Source organism: Saimiri boliviensis, chromosome 6, assembly GCF_048565385.1.
Source record: "Saimiri boliviensis isolate mSaiBol1 chromosome 6, mSaiBol1.pri, whole genome shotgun sequence".
Lineage (NCBI taxonomy): Eukaryota > Metazoa > Chordata > Mammalia > Primates > Cebidae > Saimiri > Saimiri boliviensis.
In genome coordinates, this window is record NC_133454.1 from 76,242,902 (window position 1) to 76,259,908 (window position 17,007).

The following is a 17,007-nucleotide window of genomic DNA, read 5'->3' on the forward strand; positions in this document are numbered from 1 at the left end:
GCCCCCTCCTGAGGAAATTCCGGTTTAGACCATCCAGCGACTCCCTTCCTCACACCAAAGACACTAGGCAATTCTCAGAATCATTGCCTTGTGCAAAAAGCAGCCCCAGGTGGAAAATAATTGTAACAGTCTACAGGGACAGTATGGTTATGATGTGCCAGACACAGAACTAGCCACTTTACATATATTCTTTAATAGTCATAGCTGTACTAGGTAGCGTATTTTATTAGCCCTGTTTTACAATGGAAGAAACAGGGATCTGGCTCCCCCAGATGTTTGCCCTGATCACTCAGCTAGAAAGTGGCAGAACCTGGAATTGAGCCCCGTTTCTAGGCCCTACCACCGGCATTTGGAAACTCATGTTGAAAAATCCCCAGTGGCCCATTAAGTGGCAGCTGATATGAAGACCACCTTCCTTGTCCCAAAAGTCAAGCTCTAGTCAGATGACTGCAGGCTGACCAAAGCCCAGAAAACTGCCTGGGAGCTGCAGTAACCATGACAAACGGCAAAGACAGGCTTGTGAGAAACCCAGTGCTATGGGAATCTGCTGAGTGGGCTGTCCCCTCGCTCCAGCCTTCCAAAGGTGGGGAGAATCCTGAAAAATTCTGGAGCTTTCCTTGGCTAAAGGGCATACAGGTGATGACATCTGAGCCCTGACTAAACCAAAGTGCTGTTAGGAAGCTTTCTTATGATCTCTCACACAAGGTTCAGATTTAGGCTCAACACCTGGGTGAAGCAGGAGCCACGGGAACTGCCTCAACCTCTTATCCACCTGAGTTCAGCATCTAGCACAGGATGCTCCAGTGCTTGTGAAGGAACTCCAGATGGAGATGATGCTTGGAGTTTTGGGCTAGGGCTACTAGACTACCCAAGATGAGGGGACTGGAGTCGATAGGACACCATCTTAAGTTTCAGAGGACTACTTCTCTCAACCCTACACTTCTCCCAGGCAGTCAAATTTCTGCTTAAAACATTTCACAGCTCCTCCAGAAGGCAAAAGTCCTTAACCACCTGCAGTCTTGATCTAGCTACTCCCTCCTCATTTTTCATTCCAAACAATTCCTCCCAGTTCCTACTCAGAGTCTTCATTATATGTTGGCCTCTCTGCCTGGGATGATCTTCCCTTTACCCTGCCAGGTTGTCATCTACTCACCCTTCAGGTCTCAGCTTTCAAACTGACATCCCCATTTCCACCCCAGTCTATGCCAGATGCCTGCTCCCATAGCGCCCTGTACTTCTGTATCCTACTACTTATCACTGTATTGTAGTTGCCTCGTTACTTTTTTCCCCCCACTAGGCCCTAAGCACTGTGGGTAGGGACTATGTTTTATTCACTGATGTTTCCCCAGGGTCTAACACAGTGCCTGGCAAATAAAAGCACTCAGTAAATATTTGCTATATGAATGAATGCATGATGAAGGTCAGCAAACCCAGCTCCCTCTGGATTCGATGCTCTTAAGATCCATAGCTATCTTGGTGCCGGCTAAAGGACAAATAAAGCTTTGGGTCCAACTGGGACTGGGAGAGAAGACTGGGCCTTCAGACCATCTCTGAAATCTATGACTTCAGCTGCCTGGCCCCAGCTCTTTTGACTTGATAGGGGTCTGGTGTATGATTAGACTGGGCATGTCTCCACCCAGGCCACCCTCCTAGAGCCCCCCCACAAATTGACCTCGCTGGGCCTGCTTTTATGAAAGGTTTATTCCTAGTGCTAGATCCCAATCTTCTTGGGCTCTAAGCACAATTAAACTGGGTGGGTGGGTGAGGGTAGGCCTATTCAGATGCAAGGCCAGCAATGGGGCTCCCCATTATCCCCACCCCTTTGGTCCCAGTCCCCTTCTCTGCAATGGGCACGCATAGAGGAGAGACAAAGGGTATTGGATGCAACATCATTGGTCCAGGGGAGCCCAAGAAGAGCTGCCATTGGCTGACAGGGCATTTTGAGGCTCTGCCATTGGTCAGGGGGCACACCCCTGCCTGAGGAGTGATGCCATTGGCCAGGGAGTGGTTTTGTCATAGCCGTTGGCTGTGGAGTGGAAGGAAGAGATCTGGGAATGAAGCCCTGTGGCCAGAAAGATAGGGCAGCAGCTTCTGGGCCTGCAGGCCCTCTTCCCACCATAGCAATGTGGGCAAAACTGGTGTCAGGCCCCAGCCAGAAAAAGGAGCCCAAGCTAGAGGGCAAGTGACAAGGGATGTCCCATGTCCAATCTCCCACACACCCTGGGGCTGCCCTTCCCAATGTCCTTCTTGATAGCCAAGTTGGGCTGGGAGCAGCTCACTGCTCCTCTAGCCAGGAGGGTTTCTCAGCTCCTGGAGGCCGCAGCTTGATGTTGAACTGCTGCAGGGTCTGCTCCAGCTGTTTCTGGTTCCCAGCAAAGTAGGCGGACACGGCATTGTGGAAGAGCAGCAGCTGCTTGTGCATCACCTTGATCTGGGGGTCCAGCAGGGTCAGCTAAGGCTGGACTCAGGCGCCCTTCTTGAGGGTCTATGAGCCTGAGCCCAGGCACAGACCAGGGGCACAAGGACTCTGCTCTGAGGGTGCTTTTGGGCTAAGGGCTGAATTCTACCCAGGGAGTCAAAGGAGAAGGGTCAGTCTGATGGAAGAAACCTCACTTGATTTGTTGAGCCTAGGGTTTTGGTACCCCAGCTGAGGGGGTGATTTTTCCCAGTAATGTTCCTGGGACCAGCAGCCAAATCCTCCAATAGGAAAGGGCCAGGAATTGGAGGAAGGGTGATCTGAAAAGGCCCAGGGGTCGAGAGGGGGCTGAGGGGGTAACATTCTACTCCCTAGCTAGGCTGCATTTCCCCATTCAATATGGGGAGGGTCTGAGGGGAAGGTTAGTGTCACAGATGGAAAGGTGGGCTAGGGTCAAGGAGGGTGGGGTTGGCACCTTGTTTTCTTCCAGGAACTTGAGCTTGATGGCCACATCTCCCCGCAGCTTCTCATACTTGTCCCGATGGGCCTGGAAAGTGGCCTGGGCACTCTCGAGTCGACCACGTGTCCCTGCATCCCGGGGGCCTAGGCTCAGCTCCTCTAAGTCTGTTCGGTAGGCATCATATTCCAGCCTGTGGAGGGGGTGATACAGGCTGGTCTCCACCCCTTTGTCTTCAACACATACTTTCCTTCCTGAATTCTTATGCCCCTAATGCCCAAATTTCCTCCCATGCTAGCCAACTCCCCAAGCCCTGCCAGTGCCCACACCTGGCAGCCTCATACTGTTTCACAGTCATGAGCGTGTCTTCCATGGTCTTGGTGACCAATGTGTTGATGCTAGAGACAAAGAAGTTCACGGCTCCTAGCAGCGTTTCCCCATTCTTGCATAGCAGTTTCTGTGTCTCTGCATTGTAGCCAAATTCCTCCTGAGGGCAGAAGGGAGGAACAGGCCTTCAATAACACTCCCTACCAGACTGGAGCTGTAGAGCCCTTCATTCCCCACCTCCCCAGGGAGGAAACAGCCAGCAAAACTGGAACAACCAAGGACTGCCTCCAGCAAGGCTCTCTTAGCCAGAAAGTTAGTGGGGTCACCCTGGGGATACCTGGGGTAGGAATGTGGGTGGTGGGCATTCTTGGATAAGTTCACAAGACTGGAACAGTCTGAGAGCTAGTGTGGCAGGCAGGGGAGGGGTAGGTTAGCACTGAAGGCATTCTCTCCAATGCAGAGAGGGGTTATTTGTGAGGCACCTAGTGTGCCCCCTCCCCCACCCCCTCCTTCTGGACCTCTGTACAAACCCTTAGGCTGCCTCCATAGGTGAGTGCTGCTGGGGGTAGGGCTGGGCCCACCCTGAAGGGGTTCTCCCTGTGGGCTGCAGGAGGGAGGGAGGATGAGGAATGACTGCCTGAGAGGGCCCGTGCCCAGTTCCCCCACCCTCTTTGGTCTGGCTGAGGCACCTGAAGCTCTGGGGACTTCTGGCTGAGGTCAGCAAAGGCATCACCCAGTGCATGCTGGGTCTGCAGCAGGCTGTAGAGGTGGGCTGTCAGTGCCCGGCCCAGCTGCAGGACACTCTCATACTTGCGCTTCGTCTCACGTAGCAACTCAATCTGTAGCTCTAGCTCCAGGTCCACAGTCCGTGAGCCTCGACCAAATCGTTCTGATAATAGTTGCTTTGTGCACTGATTGGGAAATGGGGGAATTGGTCAGAGACCCTAACAGCCTCCCCACACAACAATTATCTATCCCAGCACCCCCAGGCTCCTACTCTGAGTCGCAGATGAGGTACTACGATCATGAGAAAAATGGAAAAAAGGTACCCATAAGGAGTTTTGGGGAAGGGAGAGGTGCTTAAATCCTACCTTATAGGTGTTGATGCCCCATTTCTTGACAATGTCGAACTTCTCTCCAGCGATGCCCCGAGCCACCTCATCTCCAGGGCCAGCAGGAGTGGTGCTGTGAGACGGATGGCGGCCAGACCCTAAAGGATCAAGTTCTCTGACGCCAGCCTCTCTTAGATACATGACACCTCTGTGGCCCCACCCTTACTTCTCTCCCAGTGCATGAAATTGACTTCCCTGAAGGAAATGCTAGAGACAACTGGATTCTACTGCTTACTAGGAAGAACTCGAATCTTGCACGGTGAGAACCAAACCCTGATATATATATGACTTCCTTAGGGGTTGGAGGAGGGGTTTGCAGGGAGTTGCTGGTATACGGGGCAGAGGAAACAGAAGAAAATACACCGACTTTGGGGGTAGCAGGAGTAAAGGATGGTGGATAATAACAAGAAACCTGGTTGCATTCCCATGTGGAATCTTAGTGTGAGATTCAGGGCTGTTTGTTCCTCTAAACTTTAGAATCTAAAGTAAAATTCTGAGAAGCCTCACAAAGTTCCAACTCAGCCTCAAGCTGTAGAGTAGGGCATTCCTGTGAAGTAGGTCTTAACTTTGCTCAGGTGGTGGCAGGGAAAGGACAAATGAGCCATTTCAGGGGCCAAGTGCCAAAAGGGAAGTAGATGGACAATGCTGGGAGTTGCTCTTGGGCTGAGAGTCCATGGAGCTCATACAAGCAGAAGTTCCCAAAATCTCTAGACATAATTTAAGCTTTCCTTGACATATCCTATGCTTCCCCAAACCATTCCTGTCCCCTCCTCCACCCAAGCTTCCTGTTTCTGAACATTCATACCTGTGGGGATGAGTCCATCACCAGAGCCCCCATAGCCACCAGACACAATGCTGGTTTCATTGAGGTTGGGTCCTGACACCATCACCTGCTGGAGGTCCTATAGGCCAGAGAAGAGGAGTTGCTTCAGGAACACAGGTGGAGCAGAAGCATTTTGGAGGTGGGAACAAGTTTGGATTCAAGCATCATAAAGACAGTATACAAGGGAACTCTGCACAGAATCAGAATGATATGTAAAAAGAATGGAGTCAGATTAAGTCAGGGGAAGGCTATTGGAATGGGGGGGCGGTGAGAACCCAGGGCTTAGGAATTGGATTCCTAAATTGAAACAATTAGAAGAATCAAACAGAAGCACCTGCTCCAGCCCATCATCTTCAGGAAGCTGCCTGGCTTCGCCGTTCCCGTGGATAGGGATCTCCATTGTGGCTGCCTTCCCTAGGATCCCGTCCGTCATGGCGAGGGAGGGTATTGGAGTAAAACTCTCCACCCCAGCAGCCTGCAAAGCCCAACACAGAAGTTCTGGACACCGGCCAGCACTCTAGAAGAAGGAGGCCTCCTCTGTCACTTCTGAGGTTTTAAAGGCTGTCCCAGGGTTTGAGTGTCCCAGCGTTTGGCCACCATTCCTTTCTTCAGGTGTATGTATTTCTCCGCTCCAAAATGCACATGTGTACACAGGCATACCAAACCACTGTGTCTCCTCACAAACCCCCAACCTCACCAGGTCTCTGGTGATTATTCATATACTCATTCAGTCAGTCAGCAGACATTTAGTGGGTGCCTACTATGTGTCAGACACTATTTCTAACAATTAAAATACAACTGTGAAGAGGGAAAGTCCGCTCTCTTAGAACGTATCTCCATGCAGGCGTGCTTATGCTGAGCAGGAGCCGAACCCTTTCCAGGGTTCAGGTCTTCACCCTCCCCCTCCACCCCCCGCCCAATTCAGGCTTGTTCTCCATTGCTTGGCCTTTCACACTCCTTTAGTGTTTCTTCCCCCTTCCTTCAGGGGGTCTCCCCCTCCTCTGTCTCATGCACCTCCTCTTTCTCGGGCCCTCCCCACCAGGCCTTAGTTAGATCAGTTGGTGTATGTTCCCAGTCTCTGGTAAAAGCCTCTCTTTCCCAGGATAGCGGTGATCCCTTCCACAGTTTTGTCTCCCAGGTGTGTGAGTCCCCGCCCCCACCCCATACACCTGGACATCAGGTATGTCTTCACCCTTCCCCAGGGCTCGGGCATCTTGCTCTCTGGACAGGTTTGTGCGTTCAACTTCCCGTCGCCCAAGCATGACCCTCTCACCTCGGGCCGGGCCGCTCTTCCCCTCAGGGCGCCAGGCCCGGGCCGCGCGGGGACCTCGGGCTCCAGTTCCCGTCGCGATCCTAGCAGCAGGTCAGGGACTCGGCGGAAGTGACGTCCTCTCCGGGCAGAAGAAGCCGGCCACGTCGCAGATTATAAGGGCGGAGGTGACGTCGTAGCCGGGGGCAGGGCGATACTCTAGCTAGTTCTCGAGAGCGGCAAGAGGTTACTTCCGGGGCGGCACCGAGAAGCTGAAACGGAAGTGGCGTAGGGCATGCGCCGGTGGCGTGATGGAGCAGCCGCCTCAGCAACAACAGCAACTTAGAAACGTGAGTGAGAACTAAGTCGTTTCGGGGCCAGTCGTTCAGCTTGCATTCCTGCGCACATCGCGGGAACCCCATGGAGCCAGGGATTTGAGGGCTGGAAACATCGGGCTATGGTGCGCGGGCCTGGGAAACTTCGGGCGGCGAGACCTTGAGTAGAAGTGTGGTCTCCCTTTTCTCCCAGCTGCGTGACTTCCTGTTGGTCTACAATCGGATGACAGAACTCTGCTTCCAGCGCTGTGTGCCCAGCTTACACCATCGAGCTCTGGACGCTGAGGAGGTGGGGAACTGTGTAGGGAGGTTACGCTGCAAATAGTTTAGCGGTAGACTGCTTCCCTCCTCTCCCCACCTTCCCTACCTCTGCCCCTGGCCTTTTCCACGACTCTCACCCGTAGGCTGGGCATGGGGAAGGAAGGAGGCGGGCCTGACAGGACAGACAACTTTACCCTCCACTTAAACCCTGTCTTCCTTCTAGGAGGCCTGTCTGCACAGCTGTGCTGGGAAGCTGATCCATTCCAACCACCGCCTCATGGCCGCTTACGTGCAGCTCATGCCCGCCCTGGTACAGCGCCGCATCGCAGACTACGAGGCTGCCTCGGCTGTGCCAGGCGTTGCTGCTGAACAGCCTGGGGTCTCTCCATCAGGCAGCTAGCCATCCCCAACCCGTGGAGGGAAGGCCCTGGACGGACTTCTCTGATTGAAGGACCCCAGTGGACCTTGGGGTTGGTGAATCCTATACAGAGAGAATTCGAGGTTGCCTGAAAGCTGGGTGTCCTTGCTCCTTTTCCTGGAGCCAATAAACCCGCTTTTTATTCTGTTCGATTTATATTCTGGGCAAGGAAACTTTGCCTACTTAATTGGCACAACCCTTTGTTCTGTACATATCCGCTGGCTTCAGCCTTGGCAGCTGAGGAATTTTCTTCTATATGTAGAAGGAAAACCTGAGCATTTGTAGGCATCTGGTTAAAGCAGTCTCTGTGTGTACAGTTTTAAAATGGGTCATGCTTTACCTTAGTTCATCTTTACAACAAAACTATGAGTAAGTGGTATTAGCCTCATTTAACAGATGAGGAAGCAAGAATCCAGAATGTACCAGAAGGCCAATTTATACATCAAGAAATTGGTTCCTGCCCAGATGACAGGAAATGGGAGCTCTGTCTAGTTGTCCTTAAGTCTGACTGACTTCAGTGGCTCATAATCGTGAGCCAAGTATTTGTTGGTTCATAACTGTTTTGTGAACTATGTCTTACATGTCTAAAATTCTGCTGGATCTAGGAAAGGAGAAGCTATCTAAGTACAACCGGTCAAAAAAACCACAGGGCTTTTGGGTACTGCCTCCTTGAGACTGGCCACAGAAGAGAAATGAAACCTGTAAGAAGTCTGGGGTCTTTTGAAACTTCTGCCATTTCCCCAGCTTGTTACTTTCTTAGTATTTACAGTCTTCCCAGGATGAGCAGTAAAACCTTTGAACAAAGAAGTCTGCTTGTCTTCAGGGGCAATCAGTAAGGGAGAAAGTTGGGCACATATTCTGCAATACAGCCAGATCTGAGGGAGAGAAACTGAAGGGCTAAAGGGACAGGTAGATGGCAGTCGTGATAAAAAGGATAAAACTAAATATTTGGGAATTCTTCGTTAATGCTACCTTAATGTTTCACTGCTTGTCTAGAATCTCCTAATTCCAGCTTTCTATCATCTGCCCCATATTGGTCCCATGGAAATCTGTGATTTCTAATTCCAGCCTCTCCATTCTTTTCTCATTATTGCCTCCCCCGCCTCCCACCTTTGTGTGATTTACTTCTGTATTCAGCAGCCTGAATAGCATACCATTCCATCACCCTATTTTCTTGCCACCATTGGCCATCTTTTTGTATCATTCTACTTATTCTCTTTTCTGTTCCTCCAAACTACTAGAGTAAAACAGTTGTGTAATGAATGCCACTGAATATTCAAGGCCTCCAACCTCAGCCAAGTCCTCACATCTACACGCAGTCCTTTACCTTTATGGGTTCCTGGTCCATTTCCTTCTCTAATTACCATGGCAGTTTTTTTTTATACCTTCACTGTTGTCCTTAATTGCATACCCCACCCTCATCAAGTGACCCCGTTTCTTTTTTTAAAGGAATTGAAGCTCTGAGACATTGGTTCCACAATAATAAATTTTAAAATTTCTTACAACTACCCACAAAGCAGATATTCTATCCTATCTACAGAGCAGAAAATTGAAATTATCAAGTAGCAAGCCCAGTATTAAAGTGCAGATCTGACTTTAAAGTCCATGTTCGTTTTACACACCAGGCTGCCTCTTAAGATAGTATTTATTGAGCACCCACTTTGTATAGGTTGTGATTTTGGTAGATGTCATGTTTTATCTAATCTTTATAATGCAACTATAAGAGGTATTAGCCTCACTTAACAGATGAGCAAGCAACAATCCAGAATGTGCCAGAAGACCCTTTTATAGACAGTTCTTGTTTTTGTTTTTGAGATGGAGTCTCGCTCTGTTGCCCAGGCTGGAGTGCAGTGATGCTATCTTGGTTCACTGCAACTTCTGCCTCCTGGGTTCAAGCAGTTCTCCTGCCTCAGCCTTCCAAGTAGGCTGGGATTACAGGCATGCACCACCATGCCCGGCTAATTTTTTTGTATTTTTAGTAGAGACGGGTTTCACCACATTGGCTGAGCTGCTGTCTATCTCCTGACCTTGTGATATGCCTACCTTGGCCTCCAAAGTCCTGGGATTACAGGCGTGAGCCAACGTGTCCAGTCCATATACAGTTTCTTATTGAGAAAAAATAGTTCCAGTCATATTTTTTGCCCCTTTTAGCTGCCATCTCTTATAGAAAAGTTTGGATGGTAAAAGTTGCTGACCAAGACCTTACCCATGGAGTTGCTTTCTATTTAATGAAATTTCTGTCCTTGGGAAATATAAATGCAAGTAAAACAGGTTGTGAACTTCTTAACTTCCAGAAGACAGGAGGATGGGACCTGTGATACTGTGCTGCCAGTGGGAGGACTCCCACATCAACATTTGTGTGTATCCTTGCAATAAACTTCCATTGTGAATATTTGTGCTTCTCGTCTTTCCATGTCATATGATAGTAATTGCTTAAGAAGAACTAGGAACATAGATCTGTCTGACTCTAAAGCCTTTGTTCTTTGGACTTTGAGAGCTTCTATCTACAAGCTCATTTGTACTTAACCTGCCTCTAGGCATGAAAAAGCAAATGTCCCTCAACCTGACCCATCAGTTAATCCCTTAAAATTTCAATCTCTTTTGTCCTGGTTCTTCCCTGTTTATAAATAAGTTCACATGTAGGAGAAAAACCTTATTCCTACCACTCTGCCTTGCATATAATCTGGTCTTCCTCAGGTCTTGCCATAAAGTGATAGCCATTGGCATAAATGATCATCTTTTCTGCTTTACAGTTAAACTTCTCAAAACAGTTGGATAGTTTGGGCTTCTTCATCCTATAGGTCATTTTCCATTTCCATTCCACAACCCAGTTCATTTTGACTTCTGCAACCCTCATTCTATTGAAATGGTTCTAAGGTCATCTTGATGATGACCTTCCAATCTTGAATCCAGTATGTAGCTATTTCTCAGTCCTCACTACCTCGCTTCTCAGTAGCATTTGGTAAAATTTTCTAGTTTCTTATCACTGATACTCTTCCATTGGTGAATGATTCTACTTTTATGGTTTTACTACTACCTCTTTGACCATAGCTTCTTAGCCTCCTTTGCAGGCTCATCCTCCTTCTAGCCTTTAAATCTAAGAGTTTCTTTAGGTCCTGTTCTTCTCAGACTAATTTTTCTAAGACAGTTTCATCCCCACTCTGAACTTTAGTTCCTGATGACTTCCAGATCTCCTCCAAGCTATTTGACATCTCCACTTAGGTATCTCAAAAACATCCCAAACTCAATATGTTTCCTAATAAACTATCCTGTGCCTGGTACTCATCATCCAGTTGCAGAAGCTCAAAGGCATTTCCCTTTTTCTCCTGTCACTCAATTGCCAAATCTTACCAGTTTACATTTCTAAATATCCCTTGGTTCTCACTACCTTTCTCCACCTTCACCATGATCTCCCACCAGGATTATTGCAGTTGCTGCTGCTTCCTATACCCACTTTCATATCCCTTCAATCTATTCTTCACTTATAAGCCATAAAATACAAAGTAATGCCTAACCATTGCAATAGCTTCCCATTCTTAGGATAAAAACTGAGATTCTAAATATGACCTGCAATGCCCTCCATGATCCAGCCTCTGCCTACTCCCAGACTTATCAGTAAATATCAAACACTGGACTGCCAGTACTGTTTGCTGAATTGATTCAAGTCACACTTCACTGTTTCCCTCTGTCTTGTGCTCTAGCCACACTGGCCTTCTTTCACTTTCTCTAACTTGTCATGTACTGTTTGATCTCAAGGCCTTTGTATGTGCCGTTTCCTGGCTTACAATGCTTTCCCCCTTTATCTACTTCTTGTGCTTGAGATCCTAGTTATTACTTCCTCAAAGCACTTCCCCAGACTCCAGCTCCCATAATCCCTCATACTTTTGGTGTATCACACTTTTTTCAGTATGTTTTTCAAGTTTTACTTTGAAGTATGTTAATTACAGCATTTGAAAAGGAGGAGCTAATTTCACACAAAATAGAAGACTCTAAAATATACCCATTAAACGGCTAAAAAATAAATTCAGTGGTGAGAATACAACAGAAGTCCAATTTAGATTCTGAGTATTGTCACCATGTGTTTCTTCAAGCTTATATCTGGAGCTCCTGGAAGCCATTTCGTACTCTGATGGAGGGGCACAAAATCGCAGCATGAGAAGGAAGGAATTCCTGGATTACTGGCTTCATCACATCCACCCTCCACCCCAAAATGGCACAAAAGAAACAATTACCACACCCTGAAGGCCTTTTGGTTTAAAAGAGGTGTTGATTAACTGGGTTGGAAAAAGGTCATAAAGATCTGTCTAAGAGTCCCTTTCTTTTTTTTTTTTTTTTTTTTTTTTTTTTTTGAGACGGAGTTTCACTCTTGTTACCCAGGCTGGAGTGCAATGGCACGGTCTCGGCTCACCGCAACCTCCGCCTCCTGGGTTCAAGCAATTTCTCCTGCCTCAGCCTCCTGAGTAGCTGGAATTACAGGCACACGCCACCATGCCCAGCTAATTTTTAGTATTTGTAGTAGAGACGGGGTTTCACCATGTTGACCAGGATGGTCTCGATCTCTTGACCTCGTGATCCACCCACCTCGGCCTCCCAAAGTACTGGGATTACAGGCTTGAGCCACCGCGCCCGGCCTAAGAGTCCCTTTCAAGTGAGTTTGCACACACCATCAAGCAATGAGCCTCTCGTTAATTAGGGCTAGGAAACGAAGGTTTGATTCTTAGGAAGTCACAATTTCATTCACTCAATATGATTTACAAAATGCCTACATATCAGCTTCCATGTGCAGTCATTTCTAGATAAAAAAGAAACCTGGCATTTCTAGAAGGGCCACCAAGTTCCCCTTCCAAGTGTGTAGCTGAAAGGACCGTTTTTGGAACTGGGTTTCTTTTATACCTCTGAAAGGGTAACACTTTAAAGCTGAATTATCTTTAGGCTGGAAATTTAACATCTTTAGCCTGTAAATCTAACATTTAGCAATGCTTGCATCCCAGACATACAGCAAAAGAGACAAATTCAGAAGGTAGCTCTGCTGCAAAATAATATAAAAGTTGTACAGTATTTATGCTCGAAATTTCAGTTCCAAACCTAGCATGTGGCCACTGGCATTGTCATTCTTGCCATCTAGGACAGTTGACAGTGTCATTTTGATACCTGGCTTTAGGGTCTCAGTGTATTCTAAACCTATCAGGTTAGAGTTGTTCACTTAGTCAAGAAGCAGGTGTCAGGGTTGATCAGATACTTGGATATTCCAAAGTGAGTATTTGTATTAGTCTGTTTTTACACTGCTGATAAAGATATACCTGAGACTGGGTAATTTATAAAGGAAAAGGGTTAATGGATTCACAGTTCCACGTGGCTGGAGAGGCCTCACCATTATGGTGGAAGGCAAAAGGCACATCTTACATGGTGGCAGGCAAGAGAGAAAATGAGAGCCAAGTGAAAGGAGTTTCCCTTTATAAAACCATCAGATCTCATGAGACATTCACTACCACAAGAACAGTATGAGGGAAACTGCCTTTGTGATTTAATTGTCTGCCACCAGGTTCCTTCCCCAACACATAGGAATTATAGGAGCTATAATTCAAAATTAGATTTTGGTGGGGACACAGCCAAACCATATCAGTGTTACTGTTTCCTGCTGTCCAGGTGAAATTGACAGTGGTCTCCACCTTCTTATTCACCTTCTGTTAAATGGAGCCACCAAACTGTCCTATTATTCACATTATTGTGAAATTGAATTCATCAGCCTTGTAGCCAATTGCAAAGTTGCTCTAGGTCATTCAGGATTTTGCAGTCTCAAAATTTACCTGGTAGCCAGCCAACCCTTGTAACCCAGCACCAGGGTGCCCCAGATTGAAGGCCCAGCGATGTCAAAATCCAGGTTACAACCCAGGTTTATGTGCTCCTGCTTGTACCTGGTCTTGATTTTAGCATTTTCCCCCCAGTATTAGGTGACAAGGATGAATGAAGGGTCAGCTTCAGTCCTGATCTTCCACAGTAATCTCAGTCCTAGTGTGTTGTATGTTTCATTTCATAAAAATCGGGCCATACTCAGTTTATCCATACTTGGTTTCCAGACTGCCTGTCGCTTTGGTGGTTTCAGTGTTGGCTGAGCCTAAGCTTACAAATGCGTTCTCGGCTTGTTTTCAGATCAACTTTTATTAAGCCATATCCATAGCCCTTGGTGAAGACATTCCTGGCAGGTTTACCAAGATTGGCATACTTGGGTGGCACAGCCATCTTCTGCTCAGAGCCAGTGGTGGTAAGGTTGGCGGCAGCTGTGATGGGGGATTCATCAGTGAGGCATGGAGCGGAGTGAGCAGCCAGTGTGTAGTGCTTTTAATGGTGTTTAATTATACACCTCAAGTCAGAGTCCAAGTCTGTATTGCTCACCATTGTATCCTTATCACAGTACTTGGCATATAATGTGTTCTCAACAAATACTTATTGAGTGAGCATCTTTGAATCTCCCAGCTCAATTTACTATTAACATGACTAAGAGAAAGTCCTATTATCAGAAAAGACAGAAGTGAACCTGCATGTCTAACCTTTGACTTTTTGCCAATGATTTAAAGATGTTTTTCACCCACAATCTCACTAGGTGGTATCTTCTACCCTTAATCGTCACGGATCGGTCAGCATCTGAAAGCCCCTATTTGGAGCAAATCACTCTGCCATTCTAGTTTCCACCTAATTTCTAAGTCCTATAGTTCTGCTTAAATATCTCTTGAACCCTTTTCCTTCTCTCCATGTTTATTGTTACTACCTTAATCAAACTTTCATCAGCTTTTTAAAAAAATTTTATTTTATTTTATTTTATTTTATTGAGATGGAGTCTCGCTCTGTTGCCCAGGCTGGAGTACAATGGCGCTATCTCAGCTCACTGCAACCTTCACCTCCCAGGTGCAAGCGATTCTTCTGCCTCAGCCACCTGAATAGCTGGCATTACAGGTGCCCACCACCATGCCTGGCTAATTTTTGTATTTTTACTATAGATGGGGTTTCACCATGTTCGTCAGGCTGGTCTCAAACTCCTAACCTTTGGTTAACCACCTGCCTCAGCCTCCCAAAATGCTGGGATTACAGGCATGAGCCACAGCGCCTGGCCCTTTAAACTTTTATCAGCTCATATACAGATGACAGCAGCAGTGTCCTAACAGCTTTTGTTGTTGTTGTTACACTTAAATTTTTTTTTTAATTTAATTTTTAAAAAAGGAATCCCTTCTGCTCCAGCTCAGGTGCAGAGGCTCAGCAGAGTGCTTCCTAACAGCTTTTTGTCTTGAGTCTAGACTCCTTTTGATTAGTTACGAATTAGCTTCGTTACTTGTAATAAAGACTCTGTTTTCCTTTTCTGGCTATGCCCCACATTCATCTATATATTCACATATTCCACAGATATTTGAGTGACTGCTTTTACCAATTTTTAGTGTAAGCTCTGCAGATACAGAGCTGAACAAGATACATTCAATCCGTGTACTCTTAGAAGTTAATGTAGTTATGTGAAGGTTAATATAGGACAAGTAATCACAACTGTGATGAATGTTATAAAGAAGAAATGTATCTTGTAATGGAAACATACAGTAGTGAAAACTTTCCTTGTTTGAAGGATGAAGGAGAGCTTCACTGGAAGTGTTTTTGAAGGTGAGACCCAAAGGATGAATTAAAATTAGCCAGACAGGCCTGGCATGGTTACTCACACCTATAATCCCAGCACTTTGAGAGGCCAAGGTAGGAGGATTGCTTGAGCCCAGGAGTTCAAGACCAGCCTGGGAAACATAGCAAGACCCCATATCTTTAAAAAAAAAAAAAAAAAAAAAGATGCGTGCAAAAACCAAAATATGCTGGATGTGGTGGCATATGCCTGTAGTCCCAGCTACTTGGGAGGCTGAGGTACGAGGATCGCTGAGCTCAGAAGATTGAGGCTGCAGTGAGCCATGATCACATCACTGCCATCCAGCCTGGGTGACAGAGCAAGACCCTAACTCAAATAATAAATACAATGAACCAGACAAAAGACAGGGGAAAGGTCTGTCCTCCTTTCCTTCAAGTCCTTCCTCAGATGTCACCTTTTTATTAAGGCTTACTTTGATTATCCTATTTAAAATGGTAACCCATGCTCCCCTTAGACATTCCTTTGCTTTGTTTTTTTCCATAGCATGTATCACTTCTCACATGCTATGTAGTTTACTCATTTTATTCTTTATTATCTCTCTTCCTCCACTTGAATGTAAACTCCATAAATCAGGAATTTTTGTCATTGTTACTGTTTTGTACACTGATATAACTAAACACTAAAAATAGTGCCTGATACAGTTGATACTCAATAAATATTTGTTGAGTGAAAGGAAGCAAGAAGGAATAGCCCGAGAGCAAATGTATAGAACTTGGCTTTAGAGAGAGAAAGAGCATCTCTAATTGGTAACAGGAAGGAGGGAGGAGTGGATAAGAGCAGAGCTACGTGCTTTTAAAATTTGGCATTGGGAGATTGAGAGAGTTCCTTTTAAATAGCATGTGATTAGGCCAGGCGCGGTGGCTGAAGCCTGTAATCCCAGCACTTTGAGAGGCTGAGGCGGGTGTATCACGAAGTCAAGAGATCGAGACCATCCTGGTCAATATGGTGAAACCCCGTCTCTACTAAAAATACAGAAAAATTAGCTGGGCATGGTGGCACGTGCCTGTAATCCCAGCTACTCAGGAGGCTGAGGCAGGAGAATTGCCTGAACCCAGGAGGCGGAGGTTGTGGTGAGCCAAGATCGCACCATTGCACTCCAGCAGTGGGTAACAAGAGCGAAACTCCATCTCTAAATAAATAAATAAATAAATAAATAAATAAATAAATAAATAGCATGTGATGGTTAGTTTTGTGTATCAACTTGGCTAGACTATAGTACTCAGTCATGAAGTCAAACACCAATTTGGGTGTTACTGTTAAGGCATTTTATAGGTATGGCTGACGTCTACGCTTAGTTGACTTTAAATAAAGGAGATTACTCTTGATGATGTGGATCAGTTGAAAGCCTCAGAGTAAAACTGAGGTTTCTCAATGAAGAAGAAATTCTGTCTCAAGACTGCAGCATCGGGCTAGGTACAGTGGTTCACATCTGTAATCCAATGTTTTGGGAGGCCAAGATGGAAATATTGTTCGAGTTTAGGAGTTCAAGGTTGCAGTGAGCTATGATCTGCACTCCAGCCTGGGCAACAGAGTGAGGTTTTGTCTCTAAAAAAATTAAAATTTAAAAAATCTAAGAAGAAAAAATAAGACTGCATCATTAACTTCTGCATGAGTTTTCATCGTGCCAGCCTGTCCTACATATTTTGGATTTACCAGCCCCCACTATTGTGTTAGCCAATTTCTTAAAATATATCTCTTTATATAAATACATTTATTAGTTCTGCTTCTCTGGAGAATGCTGATTGCTAATACAGCATCTCCTTTTTTCAAATAGAAGGTAAAGTCATCATCTGAGAATAAAGCAGAAGGAAATGAGTACAAGAGGTTTGAAATACTCATTACCCAGAATGGAAGAGTAAACTAACAAAAGAAACAAGAGTTTTAGGCAGTGTTGAGGGCTTGGTAGAGCTTACTGAACAGAATTCCTTTCTGTCTTT

General features: G+C 46.3%; 2 protein-coding genes and 1 pseudogene across 3 annotated transcripts; 1 reads left to right on the forward strand and 2 right to left on the reverse strand.

Moving 5' to 3' along the window:
- Positions 1-1,683: 1,683 nt before the first annotated feature.
- Positions 1,684-6,535, reverse strand: ARFIP2 (ARF interacting protein 2). 2 transcript variants are annotated; one of them, XM_003919776.4, is made up of 8 exons: positions 6,409-6,535; positions 5,470-5,610; positions 5,118-5,214; positions 4,292-4,410; positions 3,890-4,111; positions 3,203-3,360; positions 2,892-3,066; positions 1,684-2,431 (listed from the first exon to the last, which is right to left on the reverse strand). In XM_003919776.4, exons 2-8 carry the CDS (start codon positions 5,566-5,568, stop codon positions 2,276-2,278), a joined length of 1,026 nt encoding a protein of 341 aa, XP_003919825.2. In that variant the 5' UTR covers positions 5,569-5,610; positions 6,409-6,535; the 3' UTR covers positions 1,684-2,275. The 2 variants fall into 2 exon arrangements, with proteins under 2 accessions (XP_003919825.2, XP_010335315.2); XM_010337013.2 differs by lacking the exon at positions 6,409-6,535 and adding an exon at positions 6,305-6,395.
- Positions 6,536-6,626: 91 nt separating this feature from the next.
- TIMM10B (translocase of inner mitochondrial membrane 10B) lies at positions 6,627-9,790 on the forward strand. Its single transcript, XM_003919780.4, has 3 exons — positions 6,627-6,734; positions 6,913-7,008; positions 7,204-9,790. The coding sequence occupies exons 1-3, from the start codon at positions 6,696-6,698 to the stop codon at positions 7,378-7,380; spliced, it is 312 nt and encodes a 103-aa protein (XP_003919829.2). The 5' UTR covers positions 6,627-6,695; the 3' UTR covers positions 7,381-9,790.
- Positions 9,791-11,820: 2,030 nt separating this feature from the next.
- LOC101032979 (non-selective voltage-gated ion channel VDAC1-like) lies at positions 11,821-15,209 on the reverse strand (annotated as a pseudogene).
- Positions 15,210-17,007: the final 1,798 nt, after the last annotated feature.